The sequence below is a fragment of the Sander vitreus genome, chromosome 7, assembly GCF_031162955.1.
Source record: "Sander vitreus isolate 19-12246 chromosome 7, sanVit1, whole genome shotgun sequence".
Taxonomy (NCBI): Eukaryota; Metazoa; Chordata; class Actinopteri; order Perciformes; family Percidae; genus Sander; species Sander vitreus.
In genome coordinates this window covers 29,348,300-29,370,158 of record NC_135861.1, presented here as the reverse complement: position 1 = coordinate 29,370,158, position 21,859 = coordinate 29,348,300, and the positions used below count along the sequence as shown (strand labels likewise).

At 43.1% G+C, this 21,859-nt stretch overlaps 1 protein-coding gene across 4 annotated transcripts in view; it reads right to left on the bottom strand.

Annotated features, from left to right (window-relative positions):
• Nucleotides 1-11: 11 nt before the first annotated feature.
• Nucleotides 12-21,859, bottom strand: part of nckap5l (NCK-associated protein 5-like) — a 57,931-nt gene continuing 36,083 nt past the window's right edge. For all 4 annotated transcript variants that reach the window (XM_078255864.1, XM_078255865.1, XM_078255862.1 and 1 more), the window contains 11 exons: nt 18,332-18,472; nt 16,076-16,144; nt 15,940-15,978; nt 15,728-15,847; nt 14,949-15,041; nt 11,796-14,713; nt 9,078-9,207; nt 8,028-8,100; nt 5,988-6,266; nt 4,635-4,786; nt 12-1,267 (listed from right to left, as the gene is read on the bottom strand). In XM_078255864.1, the coding sequence (XP_078111990.1) occupies nt 1,007-1,267; nt 4,635-4,786; nt 5,988-6,266; nt 8,028-8,100; nt 9,078-9,207; nt 11,796-14,713; nt 14,949-15,041; nt 15,728-15,847; nt 15,940-15,978; nt 16,076-16,144; nt 18,332-18,472 (4,275 nt within the window). In that variant the 3' untranslated portion in view covers nt 12-1,006. The remainder of the gene's footprint in view (nt 1,268-4,634; nt 4,787-5,987; nt 6,267-8,027; nt 8,101-9,077; nt 9,208-11,795; nt 14,714-14,948; nt 15,042-15,727; nt 15,848-15,939; nt 15,979-16,075; nt 16,145-18,331; nt 18,473-21,859) is intronic.

Sequence of the window (21,859 nt, the reverse complement as noted above, 5' to 3'; positions counted from 1 at the left end):
TACACACAAAGTAAATCAAAACATTTTAATTAGAAAGTTGTAAAACGGCAGTAGGTACATAGGACCTCTATTGGCTAGGGAACGGACAGCAACAGAGATGTTGAAACAAGATATGAACATAATCTACGAAGCGAGGAGACAGCAATTTTCACAGATTACAAAAAAAGAGAGATGACTGCAAATGATGTACATTTAAAATAAATAAATAGAAATACATATTCATTGAATAGTGTAGCCATTTCTCTTATCTGTTATTATTGCTGGTATATATTACCTTTAAATGTATTATGATTTAAAACAGACGTATTCTGACAACCAATCCTCGGTCGCAAAACAATATCAACATGATCAATAAAATCGTTTGTACATTTAAAATTGCGATGCATGAGTTTAGCAATAAAGAATCACAGACATGAACATTCTTTTTTTTTTTTTTTGTTAAAGGAGCTTCATGTTTTGTTTTGTTTTTCCAATACATTATGTGGCAAAATGATGTCCAGGACAGAATGGATGTATTGATACAGATCATCAGCTATTGAACTGATCTGCTCTTCCTTGATGTACGTAACAAAGATCCACCAGGATGACTTAAAACAAAAGACACGTTGCTGAACAACTACCAGGAGTGACAACTGTTGTGCTAATCATTAGCTTAGCCATGCGTTTTGTAGTCCTGTATACATGAATTAAAGAGTGTCCACAGTCAAAGTCTGATTGTGGGGAAAAAAAAAAAAGAAAGGTGAACAACCTATATTATTTGGGGTGGCTTTTGGCTTCATGTTTATTTTGAAATCCTGAGGAGAAGTCTTATCGATCCATCTTTCCAGTTGCAACAGAGAAACACCTGATGAGAAAGCATCATAACCACGATATTCTTGTGGACAGGGCACAGTTTCTTTTCCTCTAAGCATCCCAGTCGAGTTCAGAGCGGTGCTGGCTCTTATTGTCTGCGGACTAGATGAGCTCCTCTCTGTCCCCTCCCGTTTTTTTTCTTCTTTTGGCTGGATCATCCTTGGCTGCCGCAGGACGACAGACTGTCGTACAGAGAATCGCTGAGGGACTCGGGGGTCTCCAGGACCTGAGGGCGGCTCGGGGAGAGGGCTTCCTCCGGCCGCTCCCTGAGCAGCTCCAGCCCGGCCTCACGGCTCATCTCGGGGACGCTGGGAGTGCGAGTCTTCCCCCTGCGGCTCATCCCTGACTGGACAGGGACGGGCAAGCTGCCTGGGTCCACCACCCGGCTGGAGGAGGGGCCGCCGGCCTTCACGCTCTGAAAGGATGCAGAATGGGTTGAGAAACATTTTAGGTCATGGATTTCATCTGATGTAACGCCTTCAGGTGCAAAAAAAAAAAAAAAAAAAAATTAAAAAAGTGGGTTACATAAATCATCCAACTGTGAATCTTTAATATTCAGCTGATTAATAATTTCTAAAGGGAGAATGTGGTTCTGTGTTTTTACATTATGTAAGATGTGAGTGCAGATTTAAAAATGTATCTCGCCTTTACTGCCTGCAAAGTATTTTCAGTCTGTAAGTGACCCAGATTATTCCTTTTAGCATGCTCCTCCACAGCAGGTTTTCAATATGAATAGATTAATAAAACACATACATTTGGGTATCAAACAAGAATCAAAGTTTTGACTATTATATACCTATCTTGATGTTCCATAATTTTTCTTTTTCGATTTACAAGGTACACAAGACATCTACTGCACGTCTCTCCGTCCTGGATGAGGGCTCCCTCGGTTTCTCTTCCTGATGTTTCTTCTATTTTTTATTTTTTTATTTGGGGAGTTTATTTTTTATGACATATTATACTATGACTCTCTTTTAAAAAGGGGTGATAGAATGGTTATATAGGGTATTTCACACTGTTCCTTAAGGTCTCCTAATAGGGTATGTAACATTGGTTGGGCTGAAAATTGCCCGAATGCTATTTTATTAGGCCCTTAACTACCCTGTGAATATGGCTCTATTTGGAACAAGAGCTTTTCTTCCAAATATGGTATGCTCATGAATATTTAGATGAGCTGCACGCTGATTGGTTTGAGCGAACCACATAGAAACACATTGGAGACGAGACAGCAGGTCTCATATTTCAGACACTGCAAAGTTATACGTTGTTTTTTTTTGGGCTATTTCGTTATTAAATTCACTTCTGAGACTTTTTTATGTGAGAAATCAACTATATAAAGCTCAATTATGGGCCGTTTTACGAAAATTGATGGCTAATTGCAAATTTAGTAAGACGTGTCGGACTTTAGGAGCTCCACACAGTCTGACGAGAAAACGGCAACCTCCATACCCAGTGAAAGTCACCGTTTCTCGGCTACTGGACTACTGGGGGTCGGGGCTCCGCGGAGCTGGCTGGCTGGCTGCCAGCTGCCGGCATAACTAGAGTATATTTAGTTTGAATTTCGTCACGCCACTTATATAACATCTACCCCAAGGTCTTATAAAGCTAACTATGGTGTCCGATTTCAATTTTGTGAACATTAGGGATTTCATTTGCTGCTACTGTCCCTTCAATCCTATGGGTAAAGATCGCGGCTAGCTGCAGGCCCTGGAGCTCCATCAGGGCCTCGGCATTTTGTAGTCCAGTAACACACAGTCGGACAAAATTTGCAATTAGCCATCGATTTCCATAAAACGGCCCATATTTGACCTCTACATAGTTGATTTCTCGCATAAAAAAAAGTCTCAGAAGTGAATTTAGTAATTCAATAGCGGACCTCTGGAGATCTGCATGACCTAGCTAGATTCAGAAGACTGAGCTGACCTCAGGTCAGTGCTGTAGTCTATGCAAATGTTGGGGCGTGACAAAGACTAGGAGTTGAGATGCTGACGTCAGCTTCCAGCTTTGTGGAGATTCCCCCGTTTTCAGCGGCAGTTTCAAAATGTGAGATTTGCAGAGGATAGGGGTATCAGTGGGATTTTGAGCTTCTATGCATGTCCTATTTACCCCCCGAACTGTCGTTATTCAACTATGACAAGGTCAAATCGGTTTTGCATTCTATCACCCCTTTAATGATACTTTTATATGACAAACTGACTTTTTTTTAAATTACATTTTTTGTGACATACACATAAACGACAATAACAAAGAATCAATACATAGTAGCCTTTTAACAAATAATTGTGAGTTTACTGAGACATAGGGGAGCTTCTACAAAGGGAACGTACAGGACAAGTGTTGAACCCCAGAAGGAGAAAGGACTGAGGCGTGTCACAGCAAAGGAGCAACTCCATTGTTCTGTACATATGATACTGTCATATAATGTACTGCTTATGAGTGCAAAAAAAAAAAGTAAGTTTACGTGTTTCGCCCTTGTAACCGGTTAGAACTTGAAATAGTGATGAGGTGTTACAATGTAAGGAAAGGATCTTAAAAAGGTGTTCAAAAGGGATGAAATAGAGAGAGAGAGAGAGAGAGAGAGAATATATTGTTGCCTAACCCTAAACCGAGAGTACACAGTAGCTGAATACTTGAGCACCATATGTGACCACAGACTCAGAAAGACTGAGCAGGTCCAGGCTGAGTGGACACAGTCTGGCTGTGGAAACCGGCCGCCACAGACAGAACCTGGCTGCCTCCAGAAGACTGGCTGTGTCAGCTCTGTCCACAGAGACAGGTGGACACAGAGCAACACTTCCTGCTTCAATGTAGCACATATACTGATATCAGAACTCAGTTCTTTACGAAGGTTAAAGTGTTCATATTATGCTTTTTTGGCTTTTCCCCTTTCCTTTATTGTGTTACATATCTTTTTTGTGCACGTTATAGGTTTACAAAGTGAAAAAGCCCAAAGTCCACCCCAAAGGGCCTTACCATCTCCAACAGAAAACCCTGTTCACAAACTGCTCCAAACTGCTCTGTTGTAGTCCAGCCTTTACTTACGAGTCACTTTGTAACACACGTTATAATGCTCGCCTAGCTGCTAGCGTGGCACGCCCTCATACTCTGCTTCTGACTGGCTAGTAGTCCTTAACTGCGCAGGTGCGACTCCCAACAAAGATGGAACAGAAGTGAGATGTCTCACTCTGTAGCTAAAACGGAGAGCTCAACACACAGGGTGAAAAGAGGAGCTGCAGCAATGTGGAGTACAATAAAAAGATGGTGTTTTTTGAAAATTAAACCACATAAACCTATTCTGGTACAAACTCTTAAAATTATGAACCTGAAAATGAGCATAATATGAGCACTTTCAATGTAAACTCCCAGATTTTGATACACTCTCTGACCAGACAAAAATGCAACATCTACTTGGAGAAAATAGTGTGAGCGCTGTAGAAGCAGCGAGATATGTGAGTGCATGTCACAGCCTGAGAGACAACCAGCACACCACCACCTAACATCTGGAGTTCATCTCCCCAGTTTACTCCGCCTTCTCATTTAGTCCTCTACTTCATGTGTTTTTCATGTTTTGTTTGTTTGTATGCTTTTGTCTTCGTTTGACTTTGTTTTTTTTAAATGTATATACAGCATATTTTACTCAATGAATTGTATGTATGTATTTCTCACATTATTATCCTTGATGCTTTGGCTTGTTATTTCTGACATGAGAGAGAGAGAGAGAGAGAGAGAGAGAGAGAGAGAGAGAGAGAGAGAGATGTGTTGATTAAAACTACTATCCGTACCCCTCTGAATGGAGATCCAAAAGAAACGGCCTCCTCCTCTTCCTCCTCCACTGCCAAGTAAACCTCTGCTGGGCCTGCCGGAGTCTTCAGGTTGGGGAAGGTCCATGTCTTGGAGCGGGGGGAGAACATGTTGGCTCCATGGGCCTCTTTGTCTGAAGATGGAGTGATGGTAGACACACGTTTTCACGTCATTACTGAACAGAATCCATCGTGGTGGATGAGTTGCCATGACATTTTGAACAGACATTCCCTGATGAGTCTTAATGTCGGATTTTCTGCTGGCGCCACCACGAGGTTCACACAGGGGGGTTTTCATTGAAATGTGCAGATATTCGTGGTCATCACATCACAATTTAAATGACCTTCAACATGAACAACATTCTCATCAGCTAATAAAGCTTATCAGTTAACATGCTAAACTGAAATACTTTTCTTATTTTAAATACATTATTTCTTATGTCATAACTGGAAGCTTATTATAATTCACTATAAAAACCAGGGAGTGTATTTTGAATAAAAAAAATTTACATATTTGAAGACTTATTGAAGAATATAAGCACGTAAACGAATCAATTTCCAGTCAATTATTACATTACATGTCTCATTTTACAGCCTCCCACCATGACTGGAGCCTGTTAGTATTGTCTCCTGGTCAGTGCCACGCATCAATCTGAGCTACAGCATGTAGCTACAACACAGTATTCTTAAAGCTAGCAACACAAAGTATCCACACCTGATCTTTCATCAAACTTATCTGTTCAACTTTTTTTTCTGTATTTTAGTGCAGTATGAGTTTGCAGACTACATCAAAGTAATACAGTATAGGGATAGACCGATTATCGGGCCGTTTGTTGGCTGTTTGCAGATTATCTGTATCTGCGTATTATTTGCCTGATAACCGATAAAAGTTAATTCAATAAAAAGTGGTCTAACTTTGGCTCGGCTCCAGCTCGGTGTCTGTCCCTCTGCTTCGGTTTCACCCACCACTGAGTCTGACTTAATGTCCCGCCCACAACCCTATCTGGCTCTCTTTTTACTGGGTACTATGTTGAAAGTTTCTCATTCATTATATAAGTGCTAAAAGCATTTAAACAAGGTTTTGTGTAAGAGTTTGTAACATTCCAAAATCTTAATTTTGACTTAAAAGATTTTCATTTTCACTCTGAATGGATATCGGTTCCATTAACTACTAATAATCAGTATCGGCCTTGAAAAACCAGTATCGGTCGATCCCTACTACATGTATGTAACACGTTTATAAAAGTACTACGTTTTGAGGCTATATAAAAGAACTAGTAACGCCTAACAATGTTGTTGCTGTCATTAGGAATAAGTGAGACCGTTTTACGACACCTTCACGGATGACGCCAGCCGAGCTTCTTCCCTCCAGCACCGCGCCGTACTGAATGGTGGGGATCAGCTGTTTGTGAGGCACGTAGCACTCCTCCTGCGACGTGGGCTCTCTGTCCAGGGTGCGGGCGCGTCGCCCGGCCCTCCCCGGGGAGCCCGAGGAGTGGCGCTCGGCCCCGGCCCTCGTCTTGGACAGGCCGCGTCCTGCTGCGCCACTGCTGCAGTCGGGCAGGGGGAAGGTCCCGATGCCGCTGTCCAGAGTGTACGTGGACGCGCCGGAACCTGCAGGGGGAGGACAGAGTCAGGGACTGACGTGGACATGCAGAAATGAATAAATGAAATGGCCACACAATTCAGGAAACACAGAGAGAGTGGTGAGGACAGCGGAAAAGATCATCGGACAGATTCTGCAACAGCTTCTTCCCACAAGCCACCAGACTCAACTCAAATGAACCCCTTCATAACCCCCTACAGAACTATGAGACTGCAATAACTATTTATTTATAAACATGTGCAATAACGGTTTTTATATGCCGCCATTCATTTTGTGCAATAATATTTATGCTGCTGTCAAACTCCCTTTTTAGTGTCATAATTTAATGTAAAACTAACACTGATGCATTTTTTTATTTTTTTATTTTTTTTAATACTTATTGTGTTTATATTTAAGGCAGTATTTATGAACCAGTGGAACAGTAGAATGACAATAAAATGCTATCTATCTACGTGAAAAAAGGCACAGAGGAATTAAGAAATACATTTGTAAATGAATGAATTCCACATTATTTATTCTTTCACTGAAGCATCCGATTGGATATTCCTCTGGGGGCGTGGCCTCGCATATTCACCTTTGATATGCTAATTAAGCCGTGACCCAATTTATTTCCCTCAATATGCAAATTATGTTTCATTAAAACCCTTACGGATTGTTGCAGATTTGTAGCGAAGAAGAAGAAGAAGTACTCAGATCCTTTACTGAAGTAGAAGTAGTAATCCCACAGTATACAAGTACACATTACAAGTAATAGGTGCACATTAATACACATGTGCAAAGGTTGATTATAAACATTATGATACATCAACTTATATACAAGTACATTTGCGTGTATCTACTGTATATACATGTGGTTTTTCCCCTCTTTTAAATCAATTTTCTCACGCATTATAAAACTGTTAATTATAAACATAATGATACATAAACCTATATCTATAAACAAGTACATTTGTGTGTATCTGTATCTCTGCATCTGCATTTCCGTTTCTTTTCTTTTAATTCTATTTTCTCACGCACAAATGGAAAGGTTTATGTATCTTACGTATTATACTGTAAACTGAGCATCTTTCATAAAAGAAATCTTTACCCTCAAAAAATGAACGCACTAATACGTCAGAAAAATGTACTTATTAAATCATTGGATTATTGTTATTTGCTAGTCTTCCTGGGGTCTGTAAATACACACAAACATACATGCAACAAGATCTAAATATGAACAGTTACTTAAGAAAAAAAGAGATAAAAGTTAAGATTTTTTTTAATTTATTTTTTTTACATAGTTTACATATTAGCTAAAATATATTTTATTTGCAGTTTGATAGTTTTGGGATTAGAAAAGTGTTAGATTGGAACATTTGACCAAAAGCTCATTTTAAATACTTTACTGTATATACTGAGTATTTAAGTTGATCATTAGTGTTGCATGTACTGTAAAATCATAATCTGCTAAGTAACTGGTAACTATAGCTGTGAAATAAATGTAATGGAGTAAAAAGTACAGTATCTGCCTACCTAGTAGAGTACAAATATCTTTAAATTGAACTAAAGTACAGTACTTGAGTAAATGTACAGGACATTCCACTACTGTGTCCATGTGATAATGTGTCATTCGCCCACTCCCCCCCTCTGTGAAATTCTTTATACATTCGTTCAGCTTTTATCCAGACTAGTTCCACACACGTCTACCAAAAGGCGGTAATGCTCAGAAACCTTCAAAAAGGGTGTGATATTTCCCCCCTCTGATAAATTCCTGGCAGACACTTCCTTACCTGCGAAGTGTTGAGAGTGAACTGACTCGGCGAGGTTTTCGTCTGATGTGATCTTGCCGATTCTGTCTGATCCCTGCATGAGAGAACGGCAAAGCAGCAGACGGAGTGAATGTGCTAAATGTCGCCTCTTCACATTAGTATGCAGGAAACTAGCTGAACAGATTAGAAGCCAAGTCTAGACGTGAACGTTGATGGGATGTAGAACAAAACGCAGAAGTGGTGGAAGAAGTATTCAGATCCTTTACTTCAGTAAAAGTACTAATACCACACTGTGGAAATGCTCTATTACAAGTAAAAGTCCTGTATTTAAACCGTATGTATTATTAGCATTAAATACATAAAAGTATGAAAAGTAAAAGTACTGCTTGTGCAGTGAAGTGTTCCCTGTCAGTGTGTTCCTCTTCTATCTGATGTTTCTGGATTAATATTCCTTCTGCATTCATGTGTATGTTGTATTTTACTGCTGTAGATGGTTCAGGTTGTGCTCATTTGAACTCCTTTATATACTGTTGATAGTTTAATCTACAGCCATGCATCATATTCTATAAGATCATCATATGTTTGTAGCGTTGAAGTTTTAAAACTCTTCATGGTGTCAGAAAAACAGCCCTGTTTTCAGCTTTGTGACGGTGTATTTTCCAGCTGATCCAGGAGGCTTTTTAAAGACTTTATTCAGCTTAAGAGGGAGGAGAACTTCCTCAACACATAAAGGAACACTTCGTCTTTCCGTTTATCAATTTAAAATCACCACATGTGGAGAAACATGGTTTTCACTGGACAGGAAGGGGATGAAAAACTTGTCGTCTGAAAAGTAACTGAAGCCGTCAGATAAATGTAGTGGAGTAAAAAGTCAAATATGTACCCCTGAGATGTAGTGGCGTACGAGGATAAAGTTGCATAAAACTGGAATTTGTACTTGAGTAAATGTACTGAACTGAATTTCACTGAACCCTGAGAGCTCGATGCATTAAACGAAAGCAAGTCGGGTCTTCTTCCGTGTCGGTTTGTTTTATCACTACTGTAAATGTAAAAAATCTTGTGATGACGCACCTTCTCCATATCGTCCCGACTGGCCATGTGACTGATGACGTCGCCCTGCTGACTGAACAGCGGCTTGGAGCTCTTGCAGTCGAAGGAGAGCCGGCGCTGCGGCATGCTGATCACGTCCTTCCCATCCACTCTACATAGTACAAGTAAAGTACAGATACGTGAAAAATGTACTTAAGTAACAAAGTATTTGTACTTTGTTACATTCCACCACTGATAGTGTTCGCATTTTGCCATTGATACAAAATAATTTGCTATTTTGGGAAACTACTATTCCTAATGTTATTATAGAGACAAATAAAAGAAAGAAGAAAAATGGAAAGAAAATGAAAAAACAAAACTTTATTCTTATTCGTCATACAATTGACTGTAGGGCTGGGTGATATGAAGAGAATCAAATATAACGATATTTTTTAACCAAATACCTCAATGTCGATATTGCGGTAATATTGTAGGGTTGACCATTGGTGCTTTCATAAAATATTAACACAATGAGATTTGTGATACATTTTCATCGATAATAGACTCTATGGTGGTGGAGACCTCACATCTTTTCCAGAGTTCGATGACTAAGTGGGTAAAGGCAAATCATAGAACAGTTACAGTCTGGTAAGTTCAGAAAAATACATCACTTTACTGTAATGCAGCCTTTAAAGCCAGGAAAAGACCACACTTGATTCATATTACGATATTCTGGTCATATTACGATAGTGTCATATACTAAGACGATATCTAGCCTCATCACGATAACGATACTGTATTTTCCGGACTATAAGTCGCACTTTTTTTTCCCCATACTTTGGCTGGTCCTGCGACTTATAGTCAAGTGCGACTTCTATATCAAAATATATATAATTTAACATGTTTTAAATGTTATTTCATGCTGAAAACATTACAGTCTACAGCCGGGAGAGGCGCTCTAGGCTTGTGACGACTATATGCTGCTCCTAAAGACAACTGAGAAAGAAAAGAAACTGCAGGAGACTGCAGGTAGTAAAATATGCAGCCGAAAACGGTAATCGAGCAGCAGAAGGAAAGTTTGGAGTGAGTGAGAAACTTGTGAGAGACTGGCGAAAAGGTTAGTCTTACTGCAATGAAGAAAACAAAGAAAGCTAGTCGCACGCTGAAATCCAGATGTCCAGAGCTGGAGGAAGGAGTCCACAGATGGGTGCTTGAACAACGTGCTGCTGGGAGAGGCTCGTCAACAGTGCTGTTACATTACGTTAACGTAGAGGACACCTACCGTATTCAGCCCCTTGTTCTGGGGGCTGTTGTGTAGTTTAATAACTTGCCTTTTCCAGATTAAATGTCTGTTCTTGGTCTTGGATTTTGTGAAATAAATTTCTAAATAAATGCGACTTATAGTCCAGTGCGACTTATGTTTTTTTTCCTCTTCAGGACGCATTTTTTGACTGATGCGACTTATACTTCGGAGCGACTTATAGTCTGGAAAATACGGTATATTGCCCAGCCCTAATTGACAGTACAATGTAATTAAACTCTATTACTGCACCCATCCTAAGTATTAGAAACAGTGGACAGCCATGTAGCAGCATACAACCCACATGTTGTTCAGGGTTTCTGCAGGTTACACCAAGTCACATTTTTTTTTTTTTTTACACTTTCACCAGCTTTATTTGCATGAATGTTTTTAACGAACTTCAGATAATTCGATTGACAAGTGGATGGAAACATAGCTACCAACTATAACAAGCTCTGACACACACTTGTACTTAATACCATCTGAAATAGCTTCTTAAATCTTTTGAGGCTGTCAGAAATTACAAATCACATCACATAAATTTCACAACTAAGTGGTATTTACTGTACATGTGTGGGACAAGAAGTTGCAACGCTTGTGAGAAGGGAATTATGAGTGTTTTCCAATTATACCGTTAAACCGAGATACACACGAATAACATAACATCAGATGTTTGTCAGTATAAACATTCAATTAAATACACAGTTCTGGGCTGCGTGATTTAAGAATTATTATTATCACACACACACACACACACACACATTTGTTGTTTGACACCAAACAAATACGGAGACACGACAGCGTGTAATTACGACTCATAGACAAATAACATTACATACAAGCAGCTGTAAAAGACAAAAAGAGGCCTGAGGGGAGCCGAAGGCATCCTGACCCTGTTGAGGAGGGTGGTCCTCTGCTCCGCCTGTTTGGCCAGCTGGGAGTGGAGCTGCTGGACCTCCACCAGTCTCTCAGTTAGAGTCAATTTAAGACTTTTTAAGACCATTAGGAATGACATTTGAGACCTTTATCACAACATCAACTAAGCCGTAATTTCAGTTTTTTTTCAAGCCAAGTATCGTTTAACTTGCACTTCCCCATAGCTGAGAAGAATAAAATTAGTTTTATGTCTGTGGTACAATCCAAAAGAGACTCGCACCAATAACACGAAAGCTGATAGGCTGCAATGTAAGTAGCATGTTGGTCTCATTTGTAGTCGTAATACAGCAAATTATATTTGGACTAGCGAAAGAAAGAACTACAAGACCACAGAATCAAAAAAAAATAAAAATAAAAACGAACATTAGAGGTAGCGTTGCATGGACGTGGGAAAATTAAGACGTTTAAAATGATTTAGGACCTAGAACACAATACTTGAGCAAAATATAAGACTTTTTAAGGCCTAAACTTTTGATTTTGAAATTTTAGACTTTTTAAGACCCTGTTGTTGTAGTAGTCCTCACCTGTTGAGCAGCTGTTGCATGAAGTTGTCTGAGCGCTCCCCCCTGTACATGACAGCCAGCTGTCCCTGGGCGGGGTCCATCACCACCTCGCAGGAGTGGCCCCTCCCCGAGCGCTCCACGTACGCCCGCTCCTCCTCCAGCGCCCTCCGCAGCCCCTCCGCCTTCTCCATCAGAGTCGAGATGTTCAGACCTTCCACTCCTTCTTTACACCTGCTGGCCACCTTCCCAGAGTCCCGGCCCACCGACGGGATGTTGATCCGCCACTCCTTCTTCTCCTCCTTTGCTTTGGCGGCGTCCATCTTGCGGCTCAGTGCGGGCAGCTTGCTCTTCTTCAGGCCGAACCAGCTGGCGATGCCATTGGAGGCTTTCTGCTTGACCTCGCTGCCCGGGCCCCCTCTGTCCTGCTCCTGGAGCTTCAGCATGTTCTCCTCGATGCCCTTCATCACCTTCTGCTCGATGGCCGACTGCGGGCTGGGGGCCGGTGGCAGCGGCTTCTCCGCCTCCGACGTCGGAGGTCTCGGAGGAGGAGGTGGCAGGCTGTCTCCGAACATCGGATTCTTTTTCCCTTTCCCGCCGATCTTGGTCCTCTCCTCGGATTTGGACGAGTAACGCGGGGCCTCTGCGGGCTTCCCCCCTCTGTGGACGGACGGGCCCTGGCAAGGCTTGGACGGCGACTTTGGGGGGATTTTGTTGGGGCTGTTGCTACTGTGAGGACCAACAACTGGTTTAAGGTTATGGGCCAGATTCAGGGAGCCAGGACACTTAATGTTGTTGCGTAGTACCTGCGGAGCATCGGTGTTGGGGGACGGAAGACCGATTTTACTCTTTGAGACTTCTGTCTTGGTAGCACACAATTCTTGTTTAACCACCGCAGCACCCGAAGACTTTACAGCCTGTTCGTGAAGCTGAGACAAGCCCGGGTACTTCAAACCGACACTACTAACTTTGGGTTTACCATCCAAAGAGTCTGTGTATTTTGAATGTCTCTGCTCCTCTTTATGGAGCTCCATGGGCCTCTCCGCTGTCTTACTCCTCTCTTCCCCGTAGGTGCCCTCATTCACCGCGTCGACTGGCCTGAGACCCACTTGTAAATCCTCGGAGCTCCGTAGCTTTCCCAGTGCAGCAAGCCTGTCTTTAAAAGCGTGGTGGCTGGAGTCAGCCTGGGGTCTCACTGCCACGGCCACAGGCCTCTTGGGGATCGAAGAGGAGTCGCTCCTCCTGACTGGAGGCGGAGGCGGCGCCTGGGCAACCTCGCAGCTCTGCACGGTGATCTCCCGCACATCCGCCTCCTGTTTCTCTCGGGTTATGGAGTAGTTGGCTCTGCCCTGCAAGGCCTTGCCATGGACGGATGTGTTGGGCAGGCTGTGATGGTTGACCCACACCGGGCTGTCGGAATCCTCTTCGTCATCCGATGAGGACTCTGACGTGGAAGAAGACGACTGCTTTCGTTGAGGAGGAGTGTTGAGGTCACTTTCTGGGAGCGACTTTATGAGCTTCCTCTCGCCGCCGTTCGCCTTGGCTTGGGATGGAAGGGTGGTTCTTTTCTCGTGGCCCGGGGTTGGTTCCTCCTCTCTGGAGTTGGTAGACATAACACAGACATTTTCATAATGAGGGACCCTCCGAGAGACTTTGGGTGAGGAGGAGGACGTGGAGGAGGGAGTGCCCATCTTTGAAGCGGCGCTGGCTTTAGGTGCAGAGAGGCTGCTGTAGCTTATTTCCTTAGCGGGCGGGGAGCAGATGTCTTCGGGCTGAGGAGGGGAGGTTGGGGCCGAGTGTGTGGCGGGGTAGGACTCAGACCTGGCGGGCGGGGGAGGGGGCTGCCTGCACCGTTCTGTGGTGGTGGCTCTGCGCGTGGGAACAGGAGAGTGGTACACCTCGTAGTTGTTGGTGCGACAGGGGATCCTGGAGCTGCGAGTGAGCTGGGGGCTCAGGCGGACGGCGGACGCTGAAGGCTGAGACTTCTCCCCTATCGAGGGAATCTTCAGGAACTTGAGCAGTTTGGACGGCGAGTTGATGGCGGCGGTTTTGACGTCGCTGAGGCAGGACGCGCTGGGGCTGACGGAGGCGCCGGCTCTCACGGAAGAAGCGTCCTGATCTGGGACGTCCTTCTCGGGGACGGCTGACGGGTCGTTGGACGTGGCGGTGTCGACGCCGTTGTGAACGTCGTCACTGGTCTCAGTGTCACAGTGGGAGATCTGTGCGCTCTCCTTCACAGAGCTGGGCAGGTGGGGGGTGGGACAGAAACCAGTGAGCTCTTCAGAGGCACTAGCGTTTGGACAACTCTCGGAGCTGTCCTGCTCTTGCTCCACTTCCATCAGCCCCACGGCTGATCCATCGCCTGTTTCTGGGACGGATGAGTGGGCGGCGCCGCCTGCTGGTTGCTGGTGGGCTTCATTCTTGGTGCATTGTTTAAGGGGGGGGACAGACTCGGCTCTTCTGCTCTTACTGTGACATTCGCTTTTAGCAGCTGTAGGAGCTCCATGGCTCTGCGTGGCTGAGGTGGCTTTCAAAGGACTACAGACGTGGTTGCATGGCTTTGGAGGACTGTCTGGGCTCCTCTTGCAGTGTAAACAGCAGGTATTCCCTCCCTCGCACTTCAGCGCCCCGTCGCCGTTGACGTGCTGGTGCGAGTCAGTGTCGGAGCGGGCGCAGTGGCAGTGTGTGTGCTGGGATTTGCACGCTAATGGAAGGGGGTCCACCGTGGCCAAAACAGCCTCTGTGGACATGAGCACCTGGCTGTAGTCGCAGAAAGACAAGCTGGTGGTGGACGGGTGGAACTTCAGGGGGTCCGTCTCCTCCATCTTGCGGAGGACCTCCAAGATGTGTGCTTTCTTCTTGAAGAAGGGAGACAGGGCCTCCATGGAGGCCGCAGGGCCCCGGGGGCCCGGGGAGGCATGTTGTGTGCGGTAGCCATTTCCCTTTGGGCAGAAAGAAATCTCTATCAGCATTCAGTTCACTGAGAGCCAAACAATTAAGTTCACCGAGACCTTTGGAGTGCGTGCAGGAAATGAGTGCAGAGCAGATTAGCTTTTTAAAGCACAATAGTTGAAAACAGAACAAATGTCAGAGCATGTTATAACGTCACACACGGGTCTCACTCAGAGGCTTGGATATTACCCCACTGTTTCACTCTCAATGCTTTGCAATAATCACCTTGGCTTGTGCTTCAGTCTGTGCAGGCTCCGCCTGTTTTGCAGAGTCATTGTGAAGCTGTGCATTGTAGTCTGGGAGGGGTCCCGCCTGGACCTGTAATGGGAGATTCATGAGGCAATTATTATGACACTGTATACACTACAGACTATTGTATACAAAGACAAGTAGGAGCTACATTGTCCTGAAATCTGTTGGAACAATATAGAGCAGAAGGGAAAAGCCTGAGAGAAACTGACTCAGCCGCAGCGTCTGAAAGAATGAGGCTGAGGTGAAAAATCAGCAGCTCCAGAATCAGAGCTGTGCACTGTGTACATTTACCCAAGTACTGTACTTAATTAATGTCTGAGGTACTTCTACTTTGAATGAGAATGTCCATTTTATGCCATTTTATACTTTTACTCCACTACATATGTCTGACAGCTGTTTTGTTGTATTCTGTACAATGACAATAAAGGCTATTAATAACTTTGTTTACATGCACTAGTACTCTGCATGACTTGTAAACAGACCTTGATGTGTAAAATTGGGTGAGGATTCACTTTTACTTGTGGTGGAGTTTTATTAAGATAGGATAGGATGTGGGGAGAGAGAGGGGGACATGCAGCAAAGGGCCACGGGGCAGACTGTAACCCGGGTAAGGACTGAGCCTCAGTATATGGGGGCGCCCTGGTAGGCTCCATTTTTACATTATTATATTACTAATTTTACTTTAAAAAAAAAAGGATGTGAATGCAGCTGTGGAAGACGTTCACAATGTCTATGCCCTACAGTTGATTTACCTGGTAGTGAGCAGTGGGGTGGTTGGGCAGTTTCTGCTGAAAGAGCTCACAAAGTGCTCTGTTCTGTCTCTCCAGGTCAAACACCAGCATCTTCAGCTTGATGCACTCCTCTCTCAGATCCTGTTCAGTGACACACGGAGCAGTAAGACCACTGACACACTTCAGTTGGTTCAAATACCAAAATGAGAAGCCGAAATAGGGCTGTATGTTACCTTTTGATTCAGCAGAGCTTGGACCACGTGGTTGGCCACCTGGTGACATTACATTTTACACAGAATGACTTGACTTAGCAGAATTTATAATGACAAGTCTTACGTTTCTAAATAACATTCTGCAACATGAACTCACCTCATCCAAGCATCTCTCATAAGCCTCTCTCTGACTCTCATTGGCCAACATCAGAGCAGAGTTTTCTGCCTGGGAGCAAAACAACAAAAGAAAACGCATACCACCGTTATTTAGTTAGTCATGTGATTTTACATGTCCTGCACATATACCTGCCCAGCCCACATGGACTTTTAAGACACCAAAAACACAGTTGCATTAGTGAAACGTTTGTCAGACATGAACAAAGTGTAACTTCTTATATAACATAACAAGGCAAATAAATAACAAACAAATAAAATCAGCCATGAAACAGTTTCATGGCACAAATGTTTTCATAACCATCCAACCGAAAAAATAGAAATACGCAAGACCAGTTGTTATGCGACCAGTAGAGACTTAAGGAAGTTACTGGTCCCAGTCAAGAAATAGTCCAGTACATAAAATCTCAGAAAACGGCGAATTGTCTTTACACTTCTGTTTTTGCTCAGTTTAAACAAATAAGACACAAAGGGCCTTATTTTAACGATCTAAGCGCACGGCGTGAAGCGCCTGGCGCAGGTGCGTTTAGGGTGTGTCCAAATCCACTTTTGCTAGTTTGACGGTGGTAGAAAGGGTCTCGTGCGCCTGATCATAATCAGTAAGGGTTGTACTCAGGTGTCGCTCACATCTAGGTGTGTTTTGGGCGAATGTGCAATAAAACAATCAGAGGGTCATCCCATTCCCTTTAAAAGCCAGTTGCTTAGTGCCTTGGGGCATGGTTATTATGATGGAGGATTTGCACCTTAACATTTTTATTTTGTAATCTTTTTGCATGTTTGTAAAAGGCGTTTCCTGTGTGTGCGGTCAAGTATAGTAGGCGCGCTGTGCACAGCCTAGGCACATTTGACTCACCTGTTAAAACACAATGAAATGCTGCGCCATGACTTTAGACCAGGTTTTGTTGATCAATGGCGCGATCACTTCACGCTGCCTCAAGATAGCAATACGCCAAGAATTCACCTGAACACACCTCCTCAGAAGACCAGCATCGCCAGCATGAAGACAGATGGGTGCAGGTGCATTTAAGATGAATAGGCTAGCGCTGGACGGAAATTGACACCATGGCCGGTCTTAAACTAGCAAAGACACTTGCGCCGGGTGCAAGATAGGCCCCCGTGTTCATTTGTGAGCTTGCCTTTAGAGGGGGGCTGGGAGGTAGACTTTGTTAACATTGTACAGATCTAGATGCATAAGCTGCTTAACTCCACTCTCTCATCTTATCTACAAACAAGTGGTATCAATCTTCTCATCCAACTCTCCCAAATGTACACATTTTCCTTGAAAACACCACAGATTTATAAAAACACTTAACTCACCTTAAAACCTATAACAAATAATCAAACAAGGCCTTTTTCTAAACTTTTTTTTTTTTTTTTTTTTTTATAGCTAATGTCAGTTTCTCTGAATGTAACACAGATCTTTTAGACTAAATTTCGTTTCACATAAGACTCCGACACTGCAGTTGTTTTTCATGAGACGGTTTTTTGTACTGGGTTTGTACCAAAACATCCAGTTCAGAGTGCAGGCCAAACGGTCACAGGCAATGAGCAATGAGTGACAGATACGACTCATAGACATCAAAACTTGCACAATAGGTTTGTTTACCTACAGCTTTATAAATACTATTTAAACAGTTGTACACTTTTTATTCCCAACTTACAGATATTTTAAACTATTTGTTCTTATATTCTATCCTATTATTATTTCATGTATATTGTATCCTTTTACTTCATGTATATTCCGTATGTGTGATGTGTGTCTGATATTTTTGCTGCTGCAACACCAGAATTTCCCATTTTTTTGGGGAAAAAACAAAATAAAGATGAAATAAAGGGTTTACTGCATTTCATTTTATATCCGCATTTATTTTATTTCTACAGATAAAAATATCACCCATTTGTGCAGGGACTTCAGATCTTATGAGTTGTACAAACATTTTTATGCATTTGGGTAATTTGTTTCGCTTTGTATTTTTTTCCCTATGATTATTTTTTACATTTTAAATGAATTGCTATAGCCTGTTGGGGGGGGTATACATTGGACAATTCAATAGAGATTTTATTATATATATATATATATATATATATAAAAAAAAAGGATAATTGCAGTATTTTTATTTGATATACTTTTATGTTTACTGTGGTTTTGACTGGCAGATTTTGACCATCATGGCAGAATCATGCGTCAATTATATACTTATAACTAGCATTGCAGAGTGTGTTTTGTCGGCCGCCTCACCTCCAGCTCCCTCAGCCGGTCCACGAGCTCGCTGCTGTTGTCCTCCAGGAACGACTCCACGTCTCCCTCCTCTCCTTCCTCGTCCGAGCCAAAGTCTTCATCACACATCCTCTGTTCTGTCTCATCAGACATTGTTCTCATCTGGAAACACACAAGGTGACACTGCAACTATCACGTCACACACACACACACACATCTCTCCAGCAAAAAGAAAAGGGAAAAAAAAGCCAGCTTCTGGAAACAACGCACAGCGATAAAACATCAGCTGCTCTGCAAGGTGACTGACGTTAGGAGAACGTCCTCTGTTTCTGTTTGCTGCCCTGCGCAGTAGCTAGGATTGCCTCTCTATAATGTGTTCTTCTCATTTGCAAGACACCGCTGATTCTTTTTGATTCAAATCACACATCTGATCTGGGTCAAACTGTAATTACAAACAGATTTGTTACATAGCTCACAGGTGAGCAGTCACAAGCTGCTAACCCGCTCCTACACACCGGTCTAATATGCAGCACATTAAATACAATTTCTTTGCCAATATGATACAAAAAAATTAAATGCTTCTGTTATCAGTAACTTTATTTTTAAAGGTTATTTTTTGACATTTCACCTTAAATCAATAGGCCAGCTGCAGGCAGGAAAGGGGGGAGAGAGAGAGGGGGAAGACAAAGGGCCACAGGTCAGATTTAAACCCTGGGCCGCTGCAGTAAAGACTGAGCCCTGGCAGATGGGGTGCACGCTCTACCATGTGAGCTACCAGGGCGCCCCGGTAACTTTCATTTAATCACCACAAGCTTCCGACTCAGTTCAGCACCCCCTAGTCGCATGTGACCCTACATATATCTGCATATGTCTATATTGATGACTTTTCATTTCCAGGATTGTTCCGGTGCCGCCAAAGGTTCCGCCGGATGTCCGTCACCTTCCTCTGTCTTTGTGTTGCCGTTCTAAACTCTGGTGGATTTCTGAGGACTATAGTTAACTGCTCCTCAGATCTCTGCAGAGTAAACCCAGACAGCTAGCTAGACTATCTGTCCAATCTGAGTTTTCTCTCGCACGACTAAAACAACAACTTTTGAACGTACACACGTTCCGCCAAAACAAGGTCCTTCCCGAGGCTATTTTGCAGAGGCGCTTTGCACCTCCTAAGACGATTGTGAGTGGTTTGAAAGAAATGCCAATAAACCAGAGCTCGTCTTTCTCCCATCCCAGAATGCTGTTTGGACTAGCCAGACCCTCCTCCGCAGCGCTGTGGAGAAAGGTCTGGCAAAGCGAGACTACCCTACATAAAAAGAATTGCAATGAGCTCCAAGCAGTGAGGCATTACAGTATAAAATCAATGCCCTGTATCAGCAGATACCCTGAGTTGAGGTATCCGTGCACCCATACCTGCTCCTGTAAGGACTGAGGTCAGGTTTCAATAGTGGGAGGACATTATAAAGTCAGGGGCTTTCACTTCATTGTACAAAAAAACAACTACTTTTAGATCAATCTAGAACACACCACATTATAAAAAGCGCTCTTTTCTAATCTCCAGAAATAACACCACTGCCTGTTGAAAGCAAAATAAATCCTCAGAAGCCAGTAACTCCATAATATTTTCAAAATGTTATGTATTATATATCACAATAAATCTTTAAATCACTTTTCTAATCATGACTGACATTGAACTAGGTTATTGTGCTTTCTATAATAATCGTAATCCAACAAACAATTTAAAAATGCTCAAGTGTTTATTTTTCCTTTTAGCCCTGAGCAGTGTCTTCCTCCCCCAACAAGCTCCACCAATCACATAGGGCAGCCTTTATGTAGCCTGCGAGGTAAAACCCAGGGCAAGAGCATCGCTTGTAAAGCTCATTGCTGTGAGCCCGCAGTAATAATGGATGAATCAACATGTTGATCAAATCAGGGCTTCTGTCATCTAGATGTTGGCGGCTGCACGGTAAGAGGACGCTGTTCAGAGAGATTACATAAATAAAAGTACCGGTATATAAAACTGTAGAAGTGGAGACACTATCCTGTGTGGGACACACACAGGATTTTGAAAAGTGGGGGATTTTATCACCCATATCTTCAGCTGGGGCACCATAACATTAAGACAGTGACAAGAAGATATCAACAAGTCAAGTTCTGTCGGAGGTAACGCCGCTGATTAATTCTTTAGTCAAAAAAATGTCAGGAAATTGTGAGCCTAACTCTCACTTGACTTATTAGCTCAGTAAACATTTTCATAATGAGTTTAGGGACACAGCATGATACTCATTTAGTAAATTGTGGTCCCATTTATTTTAAAATAGACAATAAAGCAGGGGATGCTTTGGGGGCGTGGCTACATGCCGACCTGTCAATCAGGACAGAGGTTTAGCAATGCTAACCAAGGCGCTGTGGACTTATGTGGATTAAAATAGATCTCAACTTGCTTTTGGGTGTTGTCTGTGTTTCATCTTAAACTTATACCCTCTCACTGTGTGTTTTCACTTCATCAAAGTTAACTGCAACATTTTGGTCGCCCTAAAAATGCCTTATTCAGCGTTCTGCCAACCAAGCTAGCTACTGCTACCGCTAGCTTTCGCTGGTAACTTTAACTTAAATGTTCTGTTCTGCCGTACATGCAGATGAATGGCGCCAGTACCCGGAGGTCTGCGTTTACCCGCCAGTAAATCTCCGCTGTATGACTTGCTTCTGAAGGGTTGAAAAATGTTCCCTCTTTAGCGTTTAGCTTAGCGCAGCGCCATTGCAACCATAAACAACACTGGCTTGGCCGCACCATCCTCCCCAGCTCCACCCGTGGTGGAATTTCCGGAAACATCATGTTGTGGTATAATGAGACTAAAGGGAAAGCTTAGACAACATCAGGTCATTCATAGGTCACAGGTCAGGGGACAAGAATGTTCGGCCAGTCTCTAATAACCAAACCTGTTCATGTATAATTAGGTTTGTCTCTGTACAGATTCAGGGAATCTAGGCAGCTGTATGATAAGACAATGTTTTGTCTCAGGACTGTCTCCTTTTGGAGGTCGGTGGGCCAGCCACACTTTAGCCTACTTCCCAGAGAGAGAGATAGGTAGGCGACTGCCATATCTTTGTTTATCTTAAAAGGTTCAGTTAAACTTAATGCCTCCAGCATGAGTTTAAATACACCTTGAGGAAGAAAGAACTTCAGAGAGTTGGGGCGGAACTGCACAATAACACATCGTGGTTAAACTGTACTGCCTGCTTGATTGTCTCCTCACGTATTCACGTAGGTGAAATGAGTTGTGCTGCTCCGGAGTTTTTCCTTAACACCACCCTCTCGTCACCAATCGTCACATTCGGTTGCAAAAAAAACAAGATGGTGACGCCCGTATCGCCAGACTCGAGGCCTCAAAACAGCCATCCGCACGCCAATGGTTTGACGTCGCGGATGCTACGTCCACTATTGTTACAGTCTATGACTTGTACTCTGCAATGACGATAACGTTGAATTTAATCTAATCTGGTATAAAACAAAGAAAAGCAGCAAACCTTCACATTCCAAGGAAGGAAACCCTG